The 18,902-nt window shown below is 40.2% G+C and overlaps 3 protein-coding genes across 11 annotated transcripts in view; 2 read left to right on the top strand and 1 right to left on the bottom strand.

Annotated features, from left to right (window-relative positions):
• The window catches only part of CEP89 (centrosomal protein 89), a 33,551-nt gene extending 21,787 nt beyond the window's left edge, over positions 1-11,764 (bottom strand). For 3 of the 5 annotated variants that reach the window (XM_053952947.1, XM_053952949.1, XM_053952952.1), the window contains exons 1-10: positions 11,089-11,764; positions 9,213-9,319; positions 7,869-8,024; positions 6,846-7,047; positions 5,490-5,592; positions 3,446-3,474; positions 2,199-2,253; positions 1,381-1,599; positions 850-992; positions 444-494 (exon numbers count right to left, since the gene is read on the bottom strand). In XM_053952947.1, the coding sequence (XP_053808922.1) occupies positions 444-494; positions 850-992; positions 1,381-1,599; positions 2,199-2,253; positions 3,446-3,474; positions 5,490-5,592; positions 6,846-7,047; positions 7,869-8,024; positions 9,213-9,319; positions 11,089-11,127 (1,104 nt within the window). In that variant the 5' untranslated portion in view covers positions 11,128-11,764. The other 2 variants (XM_053952950.1, XM_053952951.1) reach the window with 2 other exon arrangements.
• LOC128793623 (Fanconi anemia core complex-associated protein 24-like) lies at positions 11,764-14,569 on the top strand. Of its 5 annotated transcripts, none has more exons than XM_053952963.1 (6): positions 11,764-11,783; positions 12,071-12,162; positions 12,306-12,457; positions 12,906-13,045; positions 13,354-13,506; positions 14,081-14,569. In XM_053952963.1, exons 3-6 carry the CDS (start codon positions 12,346-12,348, stop codon positions 14,321-14,323), a joined length of 648 nt encoding a protein of 215 aa, XP_053808938.1. In that variant the 5' UTR covers positions 11,764-11,783; positions 12,071-12,162; positions 12,306-12,345; the 3' UTR covers positions 14,324-14,569. The 5 variants fall into 5 exon arrangements, with proteins under 5 accessions (XP_053808938.1, XP_053808935.1, XP_053808934.1 ...); XM_053952960.1 differs by lacking the exon at positions 12,071-12,162 and adding an exon at positions 11,913-12,021; XM_053952959.1 differs by lacking the exon at positions 12,071-12,162 and adding an exon at positions 11,910-12,021.
• LOC128793626 (Fanconi anemia core complex-associated protein 24-like) overlaps positions 12,370-18,902 on the top strand; it is a 71,196-nt gene continuing 64,663 nt past the window's right edge. The window contains exon 1 of the mRNA XM_053952976.1: positions 12,370-12,457. The gene's annotated coding sequence lies outside the window, so the exon portion shown is untranslated. The remainder of the gene's footprint in view (positions 12,458-18,902) is intronic.

Genomic DNA, 18,902 nt, shown 5'->3' with positions numbered 1-18,902 from the left:
CTACTGGATCCATGACCAGTCCTACAATCAGAAATACTCTGTTTTCTTGTAGTATAATTGCAAAAAAAGTAACAGCAAAAGATTACCAATTCAGATTAACAATCAAGCAATAGACCTTGAAAGACTTTGAAGCAAACTATATGCCAGACAATTCTAAGTGAAGATGGCATTTATGATTCTCAGAGTAACAATACTTTTCAATAGTTCAAACTTGGTGACTATGTGCAGTTTGTAGCTTACTGTACACTCAACTGGAACTGCACATATTCATTACAAAGTTCTGCCATACATATTTTTCTGCAACAAAAGAAATGTTTATAATATTCTATTAGTATGTGATAGTTCAGCAGAGTAATAGCTGAATACTTTGATTCCAGTAAAGAAATTCTACTTCTTTGCTTAGACAGGAATGAACAGTTAAGTGCAAATATTATTTGACTTACCAGCCATGGTGGTCGTGGTCCTTCCATGGGTAAGCTTTTCAGCTTTGCATTCTAGAATAGGTATTTGAAAAGATACTGACATTACTTCCTGCTTTTTGAAGCACCAGCAACTGTCCACTGCAGTCACAATTATCACCCCAAACAAGCTTAGGTTTTCATTACATGTGTTGCGTATGTAACACACACCCAGTAAAACTGGAAGTTCAGTATCTTACTGATACAAAATAATACTGAATTCTTAATATTAGACTTAATGATAAAGACTTATTTTGAATTTCAGAAAAAACCTGTGCAATTTGTAGACTTGATGGCAAATCTGGAGAAAACAGCAATAAAAACTCAAAAGATTAAATAACAGACAGTAGGACATTTCAGTAGAAACTGCTTTGATAACCAGGAGTCTCACCTCTTCTTGGGATAACGACCTGAATTTAGTTTGATAGCGACTTAATTCTACATTTAAACGATGGACCACCATTTTCAAAGCATCATTTTCATCTACCAGTTCCTGTGCTTGTTGTCTGAGAGAAAGTAATTCTGTTGCCTCCTCTATTAAAACAAATATCCAACAAGAAAGTTCCATTAAAATTCAAGAAATGTTCACAACAATTTGTTAATTGTAATGAAAAAAAAATTAAATAAGCTAGAATAATAACCAAGAACTTCTCTCAAAATACTGCTAAGGAAAAATCCCACAAAAAACTACTAGCAAAAAATCCATTCTATTTCAAACAACAAGTAATTTTTTTTTTATCACGTACATATTGCTTGACAAAAAGGAAATTTCTACAAATGTAGCAATACTGTTTGGAAACTACTTCTGCATACATACTTGTCTAAATCAATGACTTGAAACGTGCTGCTAGAGGAAAAGGTTGTAAGAAATTAGAAAAATTGAAACAAGATAACTACAGAATAGCTTATATGTTTCTCTCACCTCCTCTAGGTGAGTTCTCTGCAGCTTCTTTAAGTCTTTTGTTTTCTTCTTCCAGTGTCTTCAGCTTTAATTGCTGTTCTTCCATGCACTGCTTTGTTCCCTTATATTGCTGGAGCACAGCTTGGTATGCCCTGTTCAGAGACCAGTTTTCTTGCTGTAGTTCTCTGAACTTTTCTTTGCTTGTATTTTCCCATACTTGCCTTGCCCGAACAGACACATCTGTAATGCCACAGAACAAGGTATTTAAATGGCATCCAGACTGGAACAGGAGTTTCAGGAAATAACACCCCATTTGTTCTAATATTAACATTATATATGAGTCATACTTTATAAGATCTAAGTCAGCTCATGACTCTCAAAAGGTAAGACCAGAAACAACAAAAAAAAGTGGATTTGGAAAGAGAGCTGTGGAGTGACTGCAAGTTGCCATCTTTTCTCTCGGACACTAAAAACATTCCTTCTTTTAATGGAAAAAATAGTGTCAGCAGATCTCTCTCTTCCAAAAATCAGTGACTGGAGAGGTGAAACTGAAATGTCCACTGCAATAAGCAAAGTGTTTGTGCCCTGCATGGACTAGTCAGTATTCTTGATCCCTGCAAATTTTAATCACCCATACAATGAAAGCTTTTCATTCCTTCCCACTGAACAGCTTCAGTGTTACCGAATAGAAGTTACTGAACAATTCTTACATAAGTAAACTTCTGTATTATCTGCAAAACTCTGGATATAGTGCTGCATCAGTAAAACTGATTTTCATATACACATGCATATTAATAAAGTGAAAATATCTAGCAAAGTCACAGAAAAATTCAAAGTACCTGGGGATGGTGGAGGTTTGTCATGTATCAGTTTTTCAGCTACTATTTTTTCCTCCTAGCAGAGAAATAAAAAATGAGATAATGTGCTTTTACAGCATTACTGCTGATGAACTTAAGAAATAAAACTTTTGAAGGATTTTCTTTTATATCAACTAAATTGAAGGTTGATTTCACTGCTGATAATACACAACTTACCATCTACTCATCTAGACATCATTTTATCAATTATCACTGCCATCAGTCACTTGTGGACACCTGAAACTCACTATTATCTTTAGTAGTCAGAAATGTACCGTTCTCAAACCAGTTTTTTTTTTACAGCTAACATAAAAGTCTCAAACACAAAGCTTCTTGACAAAACAGGAAAGGTATTCTTCCCACTTGTTAGTTTGTACAGAGTAAGACTCTGGACTAATCAATTATGTCAGTCCCTAACTGGGTATCAGCAAATCAATTAAAATGTAAAAGTTTTTTCAGAGTTGAAGAACTTTGTTCTTGCTTTACTGGGAAAAAAAAAAAAAAAACAGAAGTATTTGTACATTTTCAGAAGGTTCTTTCACCAGGAAAGAATTACAGTGTCATTTATGCTAATGTATTTACTTGAGGTGAAGGTGATCTAGAGACTTTCTTCATGTTTTTATGAAACAGCAGTGAAGTTTTCTAAGGATGTGCTGTCATGTAATTTAACACATTGATGATCCTGAGTGACACCAATGACTAAATGAGACAAAACTCATGAACAATTTCAAAGGAAAAGATACGTGGTTAAGAACCTGTAGAAAAGAAGTTATGGTAGCAATGGAAGAACTGACTATTTTCATAAACAATCTTCTGGCAAGTTGATCTGAGAAACTAATTTTTGGGTATTCCTTTTCAAGCTTAAGAAAGCAGTCAGATCAGCTCAAATAGAAAACTATACAAAAATACAGTAAAGTCATTTCAGAATTTGAATATTAACACTATGAGCTATCTCTTGCTATAGCATGTTGTCTCTCATTCTCAGTTTCTTTCTTTCACGTGAGGAGTAACAGACAACATACTATAAAAAACCAGCAGCTTTTGTATGGCCCTTTTACCTACATAGTTGCATTTTTTAAAAAGGAATGATTAGCCATTTCTGTACTCCAAAAGAAAAAGATTCCATAGTGACAATAAATTGGTTTTCTTTTAACTGACTGCAAACCTATCAGCTTTTTATGACAACCTATTTTCCAAAATGCATAAATCAACGTTTATAAAAGTCTTACCTTTAAATTCAAGCCCAGATTTTGGTCTCCTGTTAAAGAAAAACAGATCTTTCAGTCAATTAGAACAAAAATTATTTTAAGTCCATAAGCTGTAAGGGTTATGTATGCACACATACAATAAATGCAAGAAAGTCCTTCCCAAACCACAGATTAGATCACTAATTTTCCATTAACTCTTCCATGGTGTATCAGGACACTGATGTGAGACCCCACTTTACCTCACACTGGATAGGTGCAAGTATGGAAGAAATGAAGCTGTATTGCTGGCTTCTGTTATAAGTTTAGAATTTGACTGAAGAACAAATGAAATATTGTCACTGATTTTACTGGACTCAAATCCTATTGCATCTCTGAACTAAACAAGTGTAATTCTGACAGCTTTCAAGACCTGCAGCACTTACTATGTAGAAGAGGATTTAGAAACAGTGTATGTATTCTACATTTTTTTCAGTTTAATGCCTTCACTTCCCAAATGGTTTTATCAAAGCAACCCTTCTTTCTGAATATTGTTCTCTATGAAATAGAGAAATAAATAGAGTCCACTGAAACAATACTGGAAAAAAATGCTGGGATCCAACATGAATAGAATTTAGAAAGACACAATTTTTTTGCAGATTGACTCAGTTCTGCTTCCTCTTCCCTATCCACTAGCTACAGAGTGCTACCACCTGTGGGAGATAAGAAAAATCTTACAGAGTAAGGGCCAGACAGGCCTCTCCTCATTTCTGTTAATTTCTGTCACTTCAGCTCACCAGACAGCACTCTGGGAAAATCTCAGCTAAGGGGATGACAAAAAAGAAGTTACATAACCTAAAAAACAAGTCATATAAACAGAAAACAAGTCATATAACCAGTGTGTGATCACCTCGAGTTTGGGATTCTGATTGGTCAAAGGCACTTGTGGACATTGAGTGATCAAAAAGGTGATTGTGTAAAAGAACATGTGAACAGCAACACCTGCAGTGCAGGCACCCAACTCATGTTTGTTCTGTCTCATGAGAATGGAAACAGGAAGAGTTTAATGTCTGAATACACCATAAAAAGGCCTGGTTTTTTGCAATAAACCATCTTCCTTTGCAACTGCTATGGGGAGTCCATGTTTTTTCATTCCTCATTGCTACAACCATCCTCTGTAAAAACTGCATTTTCCAGCTCTGAAACTAATTCTGATTTCCCTTTTCCTGATTTGAATATAACAGACAAGATAATTATGCAAGAAAACTGCTATACCAGTAGATTGCTCTTGCTCTATTGTTATAATTTTTCTGTCCACAATATTCTATTGTTATAAGAAAATAACCTAAGGACAGATCCAGTAACAATTCAAATGTCCCTAATCTAACAAAACTACTTAATGAAAAAACTTATTTGTGAAGTTTAACAATTCAGTGCTTAGGTTGATAGCCTGAGACTGATTATCATGTTTTTTTCTTTATTCTGAAAAAAACATGCTGACACCAATAATGATACAACTTTTGTAGAAGGTACAAACAACACTACTATCATGCCATTTGATTATTAAAAAACTCAAGGAGTTTCCCCTACTGTTTTTCAGATATAGCATTTTTTCATACAAGTGACTAAAATTGTCTTCCTCTAGCTGTCTTTTTTTTTTTTTTTGAACATTGCTAGTTTCTACAGCTTCTACTTTTTTCCTTTTTTATTTTTTTTCTGAACACAGTAGCACACCAAAAAGTTCCAGATTACAAACCTGACTGCTTCTGGCACCTATACCAACAAAAACATAGTAGAGAATGACTGCACTTTATAAGACAAGAGTTCAAAACCTTCACCCCACACCCTCATTTTACAGTGGCTGACAGTTCATTCCACAGTGAATATAGACCAATCTTCCCTCTTTATGCAGGTTTTTAATTTTCTGTAACTATTAGAAATTGTGAAGTATTTAGTAGCATTTCTTTAACTGCCATTTCAAAAAAGGAGTATGGTATTACAATATAGTATTACATTTATTTTATTATTTTTTTTCCCAATGGTATTAAAAGGCATGGATGGCATTTTGACTTAAAGTAAGTTTACTTACCTTCTATTTGCACACTTGACTTATCCACCACCACCTGACACTCAGTTTCAAGGGAAGAAACTTCCTTGTCAGCATTAGGGATAGGAGATGGTGGAAACTCCTCCTATGTAAAAATAAGACAAACCTCTCTAAATCATGAGATCATTGTTAAAATAGCCCATTGACAGTACCTTGATATCTGTATGACACATTTAGTGTATTAACGTCCCAGTTATGTTCAGAATTGCTCACCAATACTTTAAGAGAGCAAATTATAAGATTTGTTTCTTCTCGTTTTCTTGGGAGGTTTTTGTGGGGTTTTTTGTGTTGCTGTTGTAAGGGCTCTGTGTAAATAAAATCAAAACCTTACAATGACCAACAGGAGTTAGCAAGTATGAAGTGATTAGTTCAAGTATTCTCTGTCACCTTATTTGGTTACAAGAGTCCATGAAATTATTCTCCATTTGCTTGTTTGCTGTGGCGTATGTGACCTTGATTATCAACCATTTATCTACTGTATCACTGCTGTGAGGGATTAATGAACCACTGTTAACATTATCTTTGCTGGTTTTCCCACTGATCACACACCAGTGTTTCACATATTCTACTCACTCCCCCCCTTTTTTTTTTTCTTCCCCTTCCCTCTTCTTACCAGCTACTGTCTCTTCACCTTGGGGTGTTTTATGGATTCTTTCACATTTTGGAATTTGTGGTGTATATTCTAAGACTGATGGTTCTACTTTACTGGTGCTGGGTTTTTTTTGAAGAAGCATTTTTTAAGAGATCTTTTATTGCCTTTTTCCTACTCAGGTACTTCTTCCTGTTAAATTTTTTGTCTCATTTTTGATTTAATTTTAAATGTGCCTTAGGAGTATTAAGTTCATTTCTGGCTAAGACAATCCAAAATCATAGCATACAAAAATTCCCTGGTCTTCAAGAAAAGGTTCATTTATTTGGTTTGATTCTGAATCTCCCCATTTCTACATAGGTCTGTGCTCATTAGCACAACACTGAACCATTAACTAAGCTTTCACCATGTAACAGTGCTTCTAACAAATCACCTACTAGGTAAGTACCATGCTCAATATAAATTAATGGACATTTTACAAGACTATGCATGATTATTATACACAATATAATTATGCATGATAATTACATACATTACCAGTGCGCTCCTAATAACCAGAGAGCAAGACTGTGACAACCAACAAACCCACCCAACTCATGTAAGAGTAAATGAATCACAAAAATCAGCATGTGAAATAAATATTGAATACATGTCTGAAGAGTGAGAAGAGAATGCAAAGCACCCGAAATATTAACGTGCATTAATATATTAAAACATGGTAAAGGAACTAATACATTTAAAAATCTTACCTTTTTAGTTTTGCAGGGAACAGCATAAATAGCACTGGTGCTAAAGCTTCCTTCCTCTTTCTCATTACTCTTACAGCTGGACTCTGCCTCTTTATCAGCATCTGAAAGAGATGTATCCACGTCCTCTTCTTCACCATAACTGCCTGTTATTTCCAGGGACTGCAGAGGAGACCTGTCACAACCATCAAGTTTCCAGTTAGAGCTGCAAAAAGCAATTTAATGCCTGTTTCAGCACTGTGTACTCTTCAAAAAAACCCAACACTAGCAAAGCAGAATCATCAGTCTTACAATATACACAAGTCCAAAGAGACAGACAGACATCTAAGCTTCTGTTAGCTGCAAACAAGGAATGTAGTTGTCTTGCTTTTGAGACAAATTTCAGGAGAAAACACCCTGGAATGAGCATTTCCTCTAAAGAGAAAGGGCATCAATAACTCCCTTTTCTTCTGCCACTGAGAGAAATGGATACCAGGGGGTGAAAGTGAAAAAAACTTTTTATTAACGTTTTATTAACAAAAAAAAAAAAAATAAAGATGCCTGCAAGGCACAGAACCAGGGAAAAAAATGAATAAATGCTAAATATTGAAATTGTGAAACTTCACCTCCCCCCAAGAAACCCTATATCAGCCTTGGCTGCAAGCACTTCCCCCTGGGTGCAGTTATGACTGCAGCCAGCAGTTTGAAATAATCATTTTAACACAAAGGTAATATCTTACATGTAATTGAAATGATTCCTCAGTTCATCACATACTGTAAAACTGATCATCATTTGACAGAAATAGTATATGATTTTGCTTATGACTGTTGTACAATCAAAATCTGCCTCTCTGAAGATTGTATGTGTGACATCACTTTACAAGAAATGGAATAAGGATTGTTAGACACTTCAGACTGAATTTATGATATGGTAAGAAAAAAGTAAGTAGCTGTAACAGCAGGAGTTTGCTGTGACTCTTTGGTAAAACTGATCATTGAGAGATTCCATTTCTAATTGAAGGTATCAAACCAGAAAGCATACACTACCCTATTCTGAGCTCTGTGACTGCTGCATATGGTTCCAAACATTCTTGCTCCAAGAAGGTGGAATCTGTTTCAGAAAAGGATCTCTGCCGAGGCTGAGGAATAGCAACAGTGCGCCCTGTTAGTGTTGTTGCAAGGATTGCTGCTGCTAGAGCAGACCTGGAAGAAAACAGAATAGAGCAGTGAAGCAATACTGAGGCTTTCTCTGTGCTCCACATTTGATACCTTTTCCTTTGCAAAATGGGTTTGCTATTTAATCAAAGCAAAATGTTCACAGTTAACAAGCATAAATACCACTTAAGGCCATGGGACTGGTTATAAACTATAACCTCCCAAAGTAAAGCACAAAACAGCTTGCTATTGTAATGCAGCTATCCAAGAGTAAGGTGCAGTATCTACTGGTTTTCCTAAATCACATGCATGAAAATCTTGGAATATACTGAGCTACTTTCCCAAAATTCACATCAATAATTTACAGTATTTAGCATTCACTTTAGCCATAACAATACTCCCTTGTGTTGTGTTGAAAAGGTTTTCCATGTCCTGCTATTTTGTCTCCATTATTCCCTACTCTAAACCTTTTACTGAAGTTGTTAATAAATGTTGGCACACTGCAAAGCAGGACAAGCAAACAGAAGTGCCTATTTGTGTGATGCTGGGGAGTACGGAGAAGGGTATGATGAAAAGGAAAAATAAGTAGCAACTAAGATAAAAGCAGTGAAATGCTGAGAACTGTAAAAAGAATGACAAGAACTAGAGGCCAAAAAGGAAGAAGAAATTAGCTGAAATTAAGTAGGAATGTTACAGACACTAAAAAGGCCATGGAAAACAACCAGAATGCAGAGAAAGCATAGAATAAGAACTGTAAGAAACTACAACTTAAAAGAAAAAGAAGTTGTATTTTTCCAATCCAGGGTGGTGTTACATGCCAGGTTTCTAAGTCCCTGGTATGGTAGCAAGGTTTAATTCATGTTTTTCTAATGAGCTAACATTTCTTGACTCACAGCACTCATGCTGCTGCAGTCCTACACTCTACTGTAGCAGCCAAATTAAAAATTCCACTAACTTTAAATAGTCAATTCATCTTTAATTGACTCAGATAAGTCACATGTTCATAACAGTTACTGTCCTGAATATTTACCATGCTTAGGAGTGGGGAAAAAGTTCAGAGTGTGAAACTGCCCCCCTTAAAAATATATTCTTTTTATGTAAAGTTTTGTAAATATTGTGAAGACATGCAATTCTTCTAACCAGATTTTTCTAGTATGCTACAATATCTGATGAAACAACAAAAATATATAAAAAAAAGAAAAAATAATTCAAAATATCCCAAAAACCAACACATACCTGGGTCTTTCTGGAGAAGGGTTTGGACTACGAGGGGGAGGGGTGCGGGGAACTGCAGGTTTAGGAGCTATGGTAGCAGCAGGGACCAGGCCATGAGCTATATGTTTCTAAATGATTTAAAATAAAATTAGTTGACAATGACTTTAAGGATTACAATGAGAAAAAAACACAGAACTGAATGTGCACAGAAACTAACAATGCAAAATAATACAAAAAGGAAGAACAATTACATGCAATTAATGTAAACAGAAGACTTGAAATGGCATTTCATTCCCCTTAAGGTCAGAACACTATATAAAGCTGGCAAGTTCATTTAACATTTATGAACAGCTGCTCTTGAAGGTTAGAAATGTAATTTACATGAAACCCATGAATGTACATTTTCTATCCACTATATGACAATTTGCAAAACCAGAATTTTAAATTACTCATCTTTTTCCTATAGATATACCAGAAAAATTGGATTAGAAAATAACTTTTTTCAAATATTGGAATGCTGCTTCAGACTAACAATATTAGTCCCTTTCTTCTACAGTTTGTCAATCCTTAGTCATAGCAGTATGAGATGGAAAAAAAAACCCCACCACTAAGTCTTGCAACCTTAATCATAAAAAAACCAAAAAAAAAAAAAAAAAAAAAAAAAAAAAAAAAAAACCCCACATTTTTTTCATCAGTAAGCACAGTAATTTTTTTTTTTAATGGTACAACATTAAATACCAGCTCAGAAAAACTGGGACCAGAGTTCCTACAAAAGTACTGTGAAGGAACCTGTATATTGGTTGAGGTTGGAAGGGAGCTCTGGAGATTGTCTAGCTGAAGTTCCTGCTCAAAGCTGGCTCAACCACAAGAGAGCTGCTTGGCATCCTGTCCAGTCAAATCTTGTGTATCTCCAACCTGGTCCAGTACTGAACCACCTCACAGTATTTTATTATTCTCTTTAAGTTGAATTGTCTGTGCTTGAGTTTGTGCTCATTACCTCTTGTTCTCTCTCTAGGCATCAGAATAATAATGAAGTCCATAATAAAGTCCATCACCTTTGGGCAGATGTTACTTTTCTATGTAGTGAAACAGGCTAAGTTCCTGCTGTTTCTGCTACAGACCTTTTTTCCCCCAATTATTTTTTAATTCACCTCTCCAACAGGAGACTGAAGATGCGAACTGGGAAATATTTCTGGTTTTACATGAAGTCACATCAAATAATTAAATGGTGCATTAGAAGACTGCCTTTTTACTCAGTCTTGCAAATGCACTGCTCCCTAATTCTGCACGCCTGTCCGGCATGCACCATTTCATTTACTACAGGCCATTGACTGCAGACACGACTATGACTGACCCTACTGAGACTACCAGGGAACACAGCTGAAGTAAAGTATGACAACAACAGAAGATCAATACTTTCACTGTAGTAATAAACAAAAATTCAGTTAGCTCAAGTACTCTGGAAGAGAACACCCACACAGCTGCTGACAACCGTACAGCCTTTGCTGCTCTGAGCCTTCGAGCAGAACTTTTATCCGTTCACTTTACAGCACCGAACGGGCGCTGCGAGGGTCGCCCCGGCAGCGCTGGGGGCGAGCGAGCTGCGCCGCCAGCCCGGGCCCGCGCCCAGGGCTCCCCGGAGCGGAGGGCGCGGCAAGGGAAGCTCGGCGTTCCCGAAAAGCCGGGCAGGCCTGAGCGAAAGGAACGCACCAGCCCCCGGATACCATTTTGCCTTGGCTTGGACTTCATTTTTCTCCCCGGTTTTCACTTCAAAGTGCTCAGCGATCGCCGGCATCAGCGCAGAAACCACCCCTCGTCCCAGCCGCGCACTGAGCCCCGTGTCCTGCTGTCCCCGCTCACGGTAACGGAGCCCCGCGCTCCGCACAGCGATACTCACGAAGGGGCCCCTCCGGCCTCTTCTGAACAGGAACGCCATCAGGACGGGACTGATGTAAACGGCTCCAACCACCGCCTCACAGCCGCTTCCTCGCCGCGCCGGACGCTTCGCCCTCGCGACCCGCCTGGAAACAAGGCCACGGCGGATTTGCTGCGGGCCGCGCTCCTCCAGTCAGCGCGGGCCTTGCTCACCCTCGCTCGGCCGTGGCAACCGCCCCGGCAACGGCCCCGGCTGAGGCCCGCCCCTCGGCCCTTCCGCTCCTCCTCTCCTCCGGTGCTCGTCCTCTCCTCCGCTGCTCCTCCTCTCCTCCGCTGCTCCTCTCCTCCTCCGCCCCTCGGCCCTTCCGCTCCTCCTCTCCTCCGCTGCTCCTCCTCTCCTCCGCTGCTCCTCCTCTCCTCCGCTGCTCCTCTCCTCCTCCGCCCCTCGGCCCTTCCGCTCCTCCTCTCCTCCGCTGCTCCTCTCCTCCTCCGCTGCTCCTCTCCTCCTCCGCCCCTCGGCCCTTCCGCTCCTCCTCTCCTCCGCTGCTCCTCTCCTCCTCCGGCCCTCGGCCCTTCCGCTCCTCCTCCGCCCGCGGCCTGCGGAGCTCCGTGTGCCGCGTCGCGGCCCCGCTGTCTGGCGGGCCCTTGGCCGCTGCGGGCGGCTCCTCTGGGCCGGCAGCGCCCCTGCGGCCTCTCCCCGCTCCGGGATGTGTTTCGGTATGCGTCTTTGCGGTGGTACCGGCTGGTCTGTGGTGCTTGTACTTAGATCGTACCTTAGCCCCCAAGGCTCGTTAAAGTCAGAACACAGCGTAAAGCTGGCAAACCTAAAATAATCTCTCCCAGCAGCTGCATTGTAATAATTGGTCTGGAGATTTCCACCAACTGAGGGATGGAGGTGCCTCTGGAGTTGGCTTTGTAATTCAGGAAGACTTTCTCCCAGCAAGGGTGGATGAAGGTATGGAAAAGGCAATGTGGGTTTTTTCATCACCTGTGTTTTAATTCAGGCGGTTTTCAGACTGAGCAGTAAAGCGGAAAGTGGAATTTGCACGCCAACACAACAGCCTGTAAAAGTGAACAGAGTTGCTGGCCGATTTTGGTACGTTCACCTTAGCTGTAAGGAAGCTTGAGAAAGGAGGTAGTGTCTCTTCCAGAATATTGCATCCTAAGTTTATGATTAAAATTTATACGCTTGGAACAGGTTTGCAAAATGTGTTGCTACTTTTCCACATTTCTTCCTAGGGTGTAGCTGCTACTGAAGGAGGATTTTAAAGGAGGTCTGATGGCAACAAAGGCAAACTTTCCTGTGACAGCGGGATCTATAGTTGTCCCTTACGGGCATGTGATTGGAAATGAGAAGTGGAGAGGGTCAGAGCTAGCCCAAAGGCTACAAGGTAAGCACAAACAAATTGGAAGAAGAAAAGCAAGTCAGGCAAAACATGCCCCTCTATTGCCCAGGAAGGTGAAACGGCTGGAATATGCTTTACTCTGGGCCTGACTGGTCCCATGTTTGTGCTATGGACTAGCTTAGCAGGCTGAAACTAAATTGTGATGATCCCTCCAGAAAAGCATGTGATATTTTTGTTCAAGTCCAGCGTTTACTGAGCAGCTCTAGTACTTTTAAATCTGTAGATTGGAACTGCTATTAATTTGCATTACTAAAGACATCACACAGTAGTTTGGATTGCTTGTAATAGATTTACTTCAAGGGAGAAAAGGCTTTTTATAAAGTTCATGATCAAGTCACTAGAATTACTGACACTTTAGGAACGCTCTGTTGTGAAATAATTGTTAGTATATTTTTAACTACTGTATGTTTTCTTCTAACAATCGCACCCTAAGGGAAAGTTAGAGTCATCTTTGAAGATGCCTTGGGACTGGTGGACTTTCATCTTTCAAACAGAACTTGCATTTTACTTATTTCCGAAGCAGATTTGGTTGCAGGGGATGAATTCAAACGAAGATTGGTTAGGTTTAGAAATGTAAGTGCTATATAAAGAGAAAAGTTTTCACTTGATACTTGTTTATTCCATGCTTCTGAAAACATTCTTCTTGTGGTTTTTTACAATTCCATTGGAGATGACCTTTTGGGATAATTTTCACCTGGAAACAGAACAATTCTGCAGCTGTGTGATAATGCTGTATTAAACCTCTGTCCTGTTGCTGCAGCTTATGCTCTTCCTCTGATTTGCTATTAGGCAGCTGATACTTGAAAGAATTTCTCTCTGTTCCATTGCATTAGCTTGTCATTAACAAGGTTTTGCCTAATACCTTTTTCCTTTCAACACAGGCCAGCAGTCTTAGGGGAATTGTAATCGTAGAGAAAACCCCAATCAGTGGTCAGTACTACCTAGGAGTACAAAAACTTGTTGTACTCGAACTTGGAATGGTGTTGCTTCCTGTGGCCAATCAAGGAGAAGCTTCTCAGCTTATTATTCAACTAGTAAGTTTCTGTGTTATATTAAAATATGAGATGTACAGCAAAGCAGGGAGAATACATAGGATCTTAAAGGAGCACAGCATCACTTGCATGGAAGGAATAAATCTTCAGTAGTATAGTTCAGTGGAAAGAAGGCTCATTTGGGAACAAAGCAAAAAGGCTGAAGAATATGATCCTGGATTTTTTAAATGTAATCTTACATTAGGTAATGTATGTAGGTACATGTGAGGTACCACTAGGTAGCATTAAGCAGTTGTCACTGTCAAAATCAGCTTGAGACTTTGCTTTCTCTAAGGCTAGGGAAACTGCTTTTAAATTGTTTCTTGTTACCCTTTCTTTCTCTGACTGCATCCCAAAGATGACAAAAACCATTGTTTTCATTTGTTGTTGCTAGTAAGAAACTGTTCCTAAGTAAGGTTTCGTCGAACTGCATCCGATAAGGGATGGAGGAGGGAGCTTGTATTTCCAGCTTCCTAGCGCTTGCCCTGAGCTGTGCAGAGATGAAGCCGGGGTCAGCCCTGGCCGCGGGGCTCTGGCAGAAGCGCTGGGTGTCGCTGACAGCTCTCTTCGGCTCCAGGTGCGGGAGCAGAGCAGGGATGGCGGCGCCAACCCCTTCCTTGGCAAGCGGCGCGCTCAGCTGGCAGGAGCCGCAGTGCTCCAGGCGGTGCAGCACATCCCCGGCGTTGGCAAAGCAAAAGCTCTGCTCTTACTGCAGCGCTTTGGAAGCGTCCATCGGCTTTGTAACGCGGCCATCCACGAGCTTGAGCAAGCGCTTGGACAAGCAGTAGCACAACAAATTTATACTTTTTTGCATTCCTGACGTGCACGTGCAGTGGTATTTTGCAAAACTTGGGTTTTTTCTTCTGAATGATAAAAGTTTGGTTTTAATATTAAATCAGAAGATGCTGATTTCTGTAATCATGGCTAGCAGCAACTGGACTCTGATGCTTCTTTTTTAACATCTGCTCTGTTCATATAGATTAAGCTGTGCAAATTGCCTTGGACAGAAGTCTGTATTTTGCATCTATCTGGAACAAATAAAAACCAAGCAAGCTGTCTTTTTCAACATCTGTGTTTCAATACGGAAGAGCAATCTGCTTGCTTACTTTGGTCTTCCAGAAAGAAAACACCATATGAATATGTGCATAGTAACTTCTCAGGAACTGGAAATATGTTCTGTGTGTTTAAAAAGTTAGCATATACTGCTTTAGAGTAACATCCTTGATTTAGAACTTTTTGGAGTTCCTTTGGAAAGTCCTACTGGAATACAGGTTTGACTTCACGCTATTCAGATAGTCAATCCTTATTAAAGTGGGTTGTAGTCCATCCATCTGCAAAACAAACTCAATGATGCCTTTGTTACTTTGCCCCTCCTCCCTGCCAAGGATTTTCAGAATCATAGAGGAGCTTTGAGAAGTTTTGACGAAACACGATGATTGAATTAAGAAGTACAACAGCAGGCTAAATATAAGTAATACTAATTGCTCAAATCTAGGAGAAATTTTGTACCGGTTCATCTAAGCAGCAAAGGATTAATAATTCATATAAATCATAAAGGTTCAGTAAATAATGCATCAAGATCCCACCTGCTATCACATTTTCAGACATTATAAGTCAGCAGCTTTAGAACTGCAACCATCAGAATTTCAAATGTTAAATGTATTTTTAACACTGGTTAAATCTGCGTTAACAATTATAGAAGGTCACCCTTTTGAAAAATTTACCTGTGCATGTGTAATTTGATATATGTAACATAATCTATTATGTACATCAGGTTTGTATTGTGCAATTTTACTGCATTAAGTGCAGCACAAGCTGCATTTTATTTCACCTTCTCCCAAGAAAGTCACTGACTGAGAGTTGCATTTCCAGGGCAAAGATCTGCCTTTTGAGAAACTTCAAACACAGAAAAAGCATTTTTACTAGATGTGTACAAGGCCAGGCCTCATTGAAGGCACAGCTTTTCTCACAACTTATCTTTAACTGAAAAAGAATTAAACAGTGTGATCATGAGTCTGGCATCTCAGCCAGAAAGGCCAGGTATTAGAGGGAAGAAGTCAGCCTATAAAATCTGATTATTTTTTCCCTTCCATTGGCTGTCAGTAATGATCATCAGGATATATCTGTACATGTTAACATCAAGGTGTTTGTATTTACATATGCAGTAATATATCTACAAAGACTTTTGAATTCTCTTCAAGGAAAAGGAAATTTGAACAAATTATCTGTTACAGATATATATTACAACATTGGCTTTTCACAAATCCATGGAAATGCATTTATATCTGTGGTGTTAAAGTAACTTTGTTATAAAGATATAATCCTTATTTCTGCTGTTAATAAGCTTAGACATAGTAGTGCAATAGCTGATAGAAGTGTGCTTGTGTTAAAATGCCTGCTGGGATGGGAGAACACCCAATGAACACAGCATGAGGACACCTGCACACATCTGCCAACCATCAGCACTCACCCTCTGAAGGCACTGTGCACCAAGGCCCACACTGGAGGTGATCAGGAGAAGGAGCCAAAATCCCAGCCAAGAAACACGCGTGCTCTAAAAAAGCGGACCCGAGGAGGGGTCGTGTAAAATAGTTCCTGGAAAATGTAAACTAGTTTATGGATACGCATAAGGGACTATGAATATGCAACAGGCTGATGGAAAGGAAAAGCTATTTAAGGGCTGTCCCCAAAGGTAACAGTGTGGTCTTGGCTCAGTGCCAAGATGCACCTGGCCGTAATAACCTTTGCTCTATGGTCCTTGTCTCCTATTGCCAGGTTTGGGGTTTGCGCTGAATTTACCTGGAACTCTCTGCCACTGAATACCCTGTGGCATGGGGGTTGTGTGCTGTCTCTAAAATAGTCTTGAATCTTCTTTTTTATGGTCTCCAGGTACTAGTGAGCTACAAGTCAACAACAAAAACAAAGCAGTTACAGTTCTAGGTCTACAAAAATACTTGGCCGTTTTTTAGCTGTCAGGAAGCTCCTGGGCACTTTCTGTGCAGCAGCTGTGTGGTTGCTCAAACACTAAACAATCCATGCTTTGCATATTTCCAAAAGTTAATATAGTTCCAAAGTCATGGATGATCCTACTCATGTAAGTTATTCATCAAGAAAAGTCTTCAAGTCCTTGACTGTTACGTTACAAGTATTTAGTAATTTATTTCTCCTCTTTTATTCCCTCAGTGTTCATTGCTTGAAGATTAATGCAATGTAACAGTATCCCTTTTATCACAACCCTTTGACTTGTTCTATACTTTTACTCCTGCTTTCAGATTTTCTTTCCCTTTTTGATGCACAGCAGTAGCCACATGTTTTCTATAGCTACAATATCAAGTACTGTGACACAAAACCACTTCTGCAAAGCCCAATGGCTGGTGCTAAGAGCTCACCCACATTAGGGGAATTTCAAGGCTTATTTCAGACCAGTTTTCATTTGGTCCCTTGGACTGAATATTCATTACTGGTTGCATCCATTGCAGTGCAGTGATGCCTCAGGTCTACTTCTACATTCTTCAGAATCTGAACTGCTCTAGTGTGTGGATCTGGGCTTCATATTAGGGGATGGTGAGCTCTCTCCACAAAGTAGGCAGACAAAACAAATCCTTCTCTAGCTGGGGTCCAAGGACAACCGATCCAGATCTCAGGCCAAGAGCATAAACAATGTGGACTGAAGAGAGAAAAACAAGAAGGGTGGGACTTCATGGGCTAAAGCTGGAATTGGACAATTAACTCCAATATGCAGATGGGCCAGAACTGATCAAAGCGAGAGACCTTGTGAGCGGTCGTCCATTCTGTGACCCTTTTGGCTCACCTTGGCTGTAGCCCTGGCTGGGCTCTTGTGCTGCCCAAGGTGGATCCAGTGAGGCCTTTTAGCAAATCCCTGCTTTATTCTGTAACTCTGTCCAGTCTCTGTTCTAGGTCAGTAACCTCAACAACTTTCTAACAAGGAACCCTGCTTTTTTGTCTCTTCTCTTCCTTGGTGCTTTGTGTTTTGAGGGAGGTATTGGAAGTTATTCCTTTAGGAAGAAACATGACATTCCTTTTGAAGTGAAGGCAATTAGAACTCGGCTGTGACCTAAGCACTGACTTAGAGCTGCCAGCTGCTCCACAGCTCTGGCCTGAGTGAAGCTACGTGCATCACCAAAACCTGCCGATCTCAAGACAGCCTCAGGCTGGCTGTCTTATTTGATTGCCCTAGTTCTTTGGATAAAAACACATTTTATGGGCAAGCAGATCTATGTGTCTTTATCTACAAACTCTCCTTTAATTAGAGCAGAGCTAGCACACAATTCCTGAAAGGTGACCTCAAGTGGAGAATGGGGAGGAGTGGGAGGAAGAGGAAGGTGACAATGGCTTGATCTGCATTTCTGCACTGCCAGAATCAGCTACACACATGCCAGATCCCAGCTGAGAGTGAGCAGTACTGCCCTGTGCCTCATCTTCCCTGGCTGGGAGGGGAGGAGAGGCAGAGAGCTGAGGGGCAGAGTCATTGGCACGTGTGGTCTGATCTGTGTGCAAGTAAAGGTGATGCAGAGCACATGAGCTGCAGCTGCTTACAAGTATGTTTGTTTAGTTAATTGAGGTGTCATGACAACTACTTCATCTAAACTGCTGCAGCATAGAAGTTGTCATTGATACCTCATGACTCTACACAAACCATTAAACTTTATGCACAGAAAAAGTCAAACTCTGTTTAGTCAACTTGGAGAGTGTCACGTAAAGAATGGAGTTTTAAGGGGAGGAGGGGGGGCGAGGGGAAAGTCTTACCTGTTCATAGCAGGTCACCACAGCTTAATTAGTGAGTTCAGCTTCAGGCTGGAAGCACTCTCCTGGCTCACGCAGAAGAGCTGGCATTTCAACCCACCAAATACGGAACAACGCAGAGGGGTTCAGAGCCTACAAAACAAGCCACTGAGGAATCACAAGAGACTGACAATACACAGGAAGAGCCTCTGAGCATTTAAGGACTGAAAGCTCCATGTCACACCCACTGTAACCTCAAGACAACATACAGCAGTATAAATTTGAGTCACTAAATCAATTACCATGATAGCACAATCTGGCAAGTTTGTGATCACAGCTAGAAATCCTCATTCTCTGGCACAGCTGGCACATGTGCAGTTAGTCGGGAGCCAGAGAGCTGCAAAAACGGGTGCTCGTGGGGATGCTCCTCTTGTTAAACTCAGAAGCAAAGTGGCACAAGTTAGAGCAGTGATTTTCACTGTAGAACACCTTTGCCTTTGGGAGTGCACCTCACAGAGGCTGCTCTTCAGGAGTTTGAAATCCCATTTTGGATGGGAAAGCGTCCCAAAGGTAGAGGAAGAGCTGCAGCACCAAGCCGAGCCTCGCAGGGTTCCCTTGCACCCGGCAAGGAGCCAAGTGCTGGAAGGCTCGTGCCA

This window comes from Vidua chalybeata, chromosome 11, assembly GCF_026979565.1.
Source record: "Vidua chalybeata isolate OUT-0048 chromosome 11, bVidCha1 merged haplotype, whole genome shotgun sequence".
Taxonomy (NCBI): Eukaryota; Metazoa; Chordata; class Aves; order Passeriformes; family Viduidae; genus Vidua; species Vidua chalybeata.
This window is presented reverse-complemented; position numbering and strand designations above follow the sequence as displayed.

Coding starts and splice junctions, on each gene's coding strand:
- LOC128793623 (XM_053952963.1), top strand. CDS start 12,346: ATGGCAACAAAGGCAAACTTTCCTGTGACAGCGGGATCTATAGTTGTC. Junction 13,046..13,353: donor GATTGGTTAGGTTTAGAAAT/GTAAGTGCTATA, acceptor CTTTCAACACAG/GCCAGCAGTCTTAGGGGAAT. Junction 13,507..14,080: donor CTCAGCTTATTATTCAACTA/GTAAGTTTCTGT, acceptor CTTCGGCTCCAG/GTGCGGGAGCAGAGCAGGGA.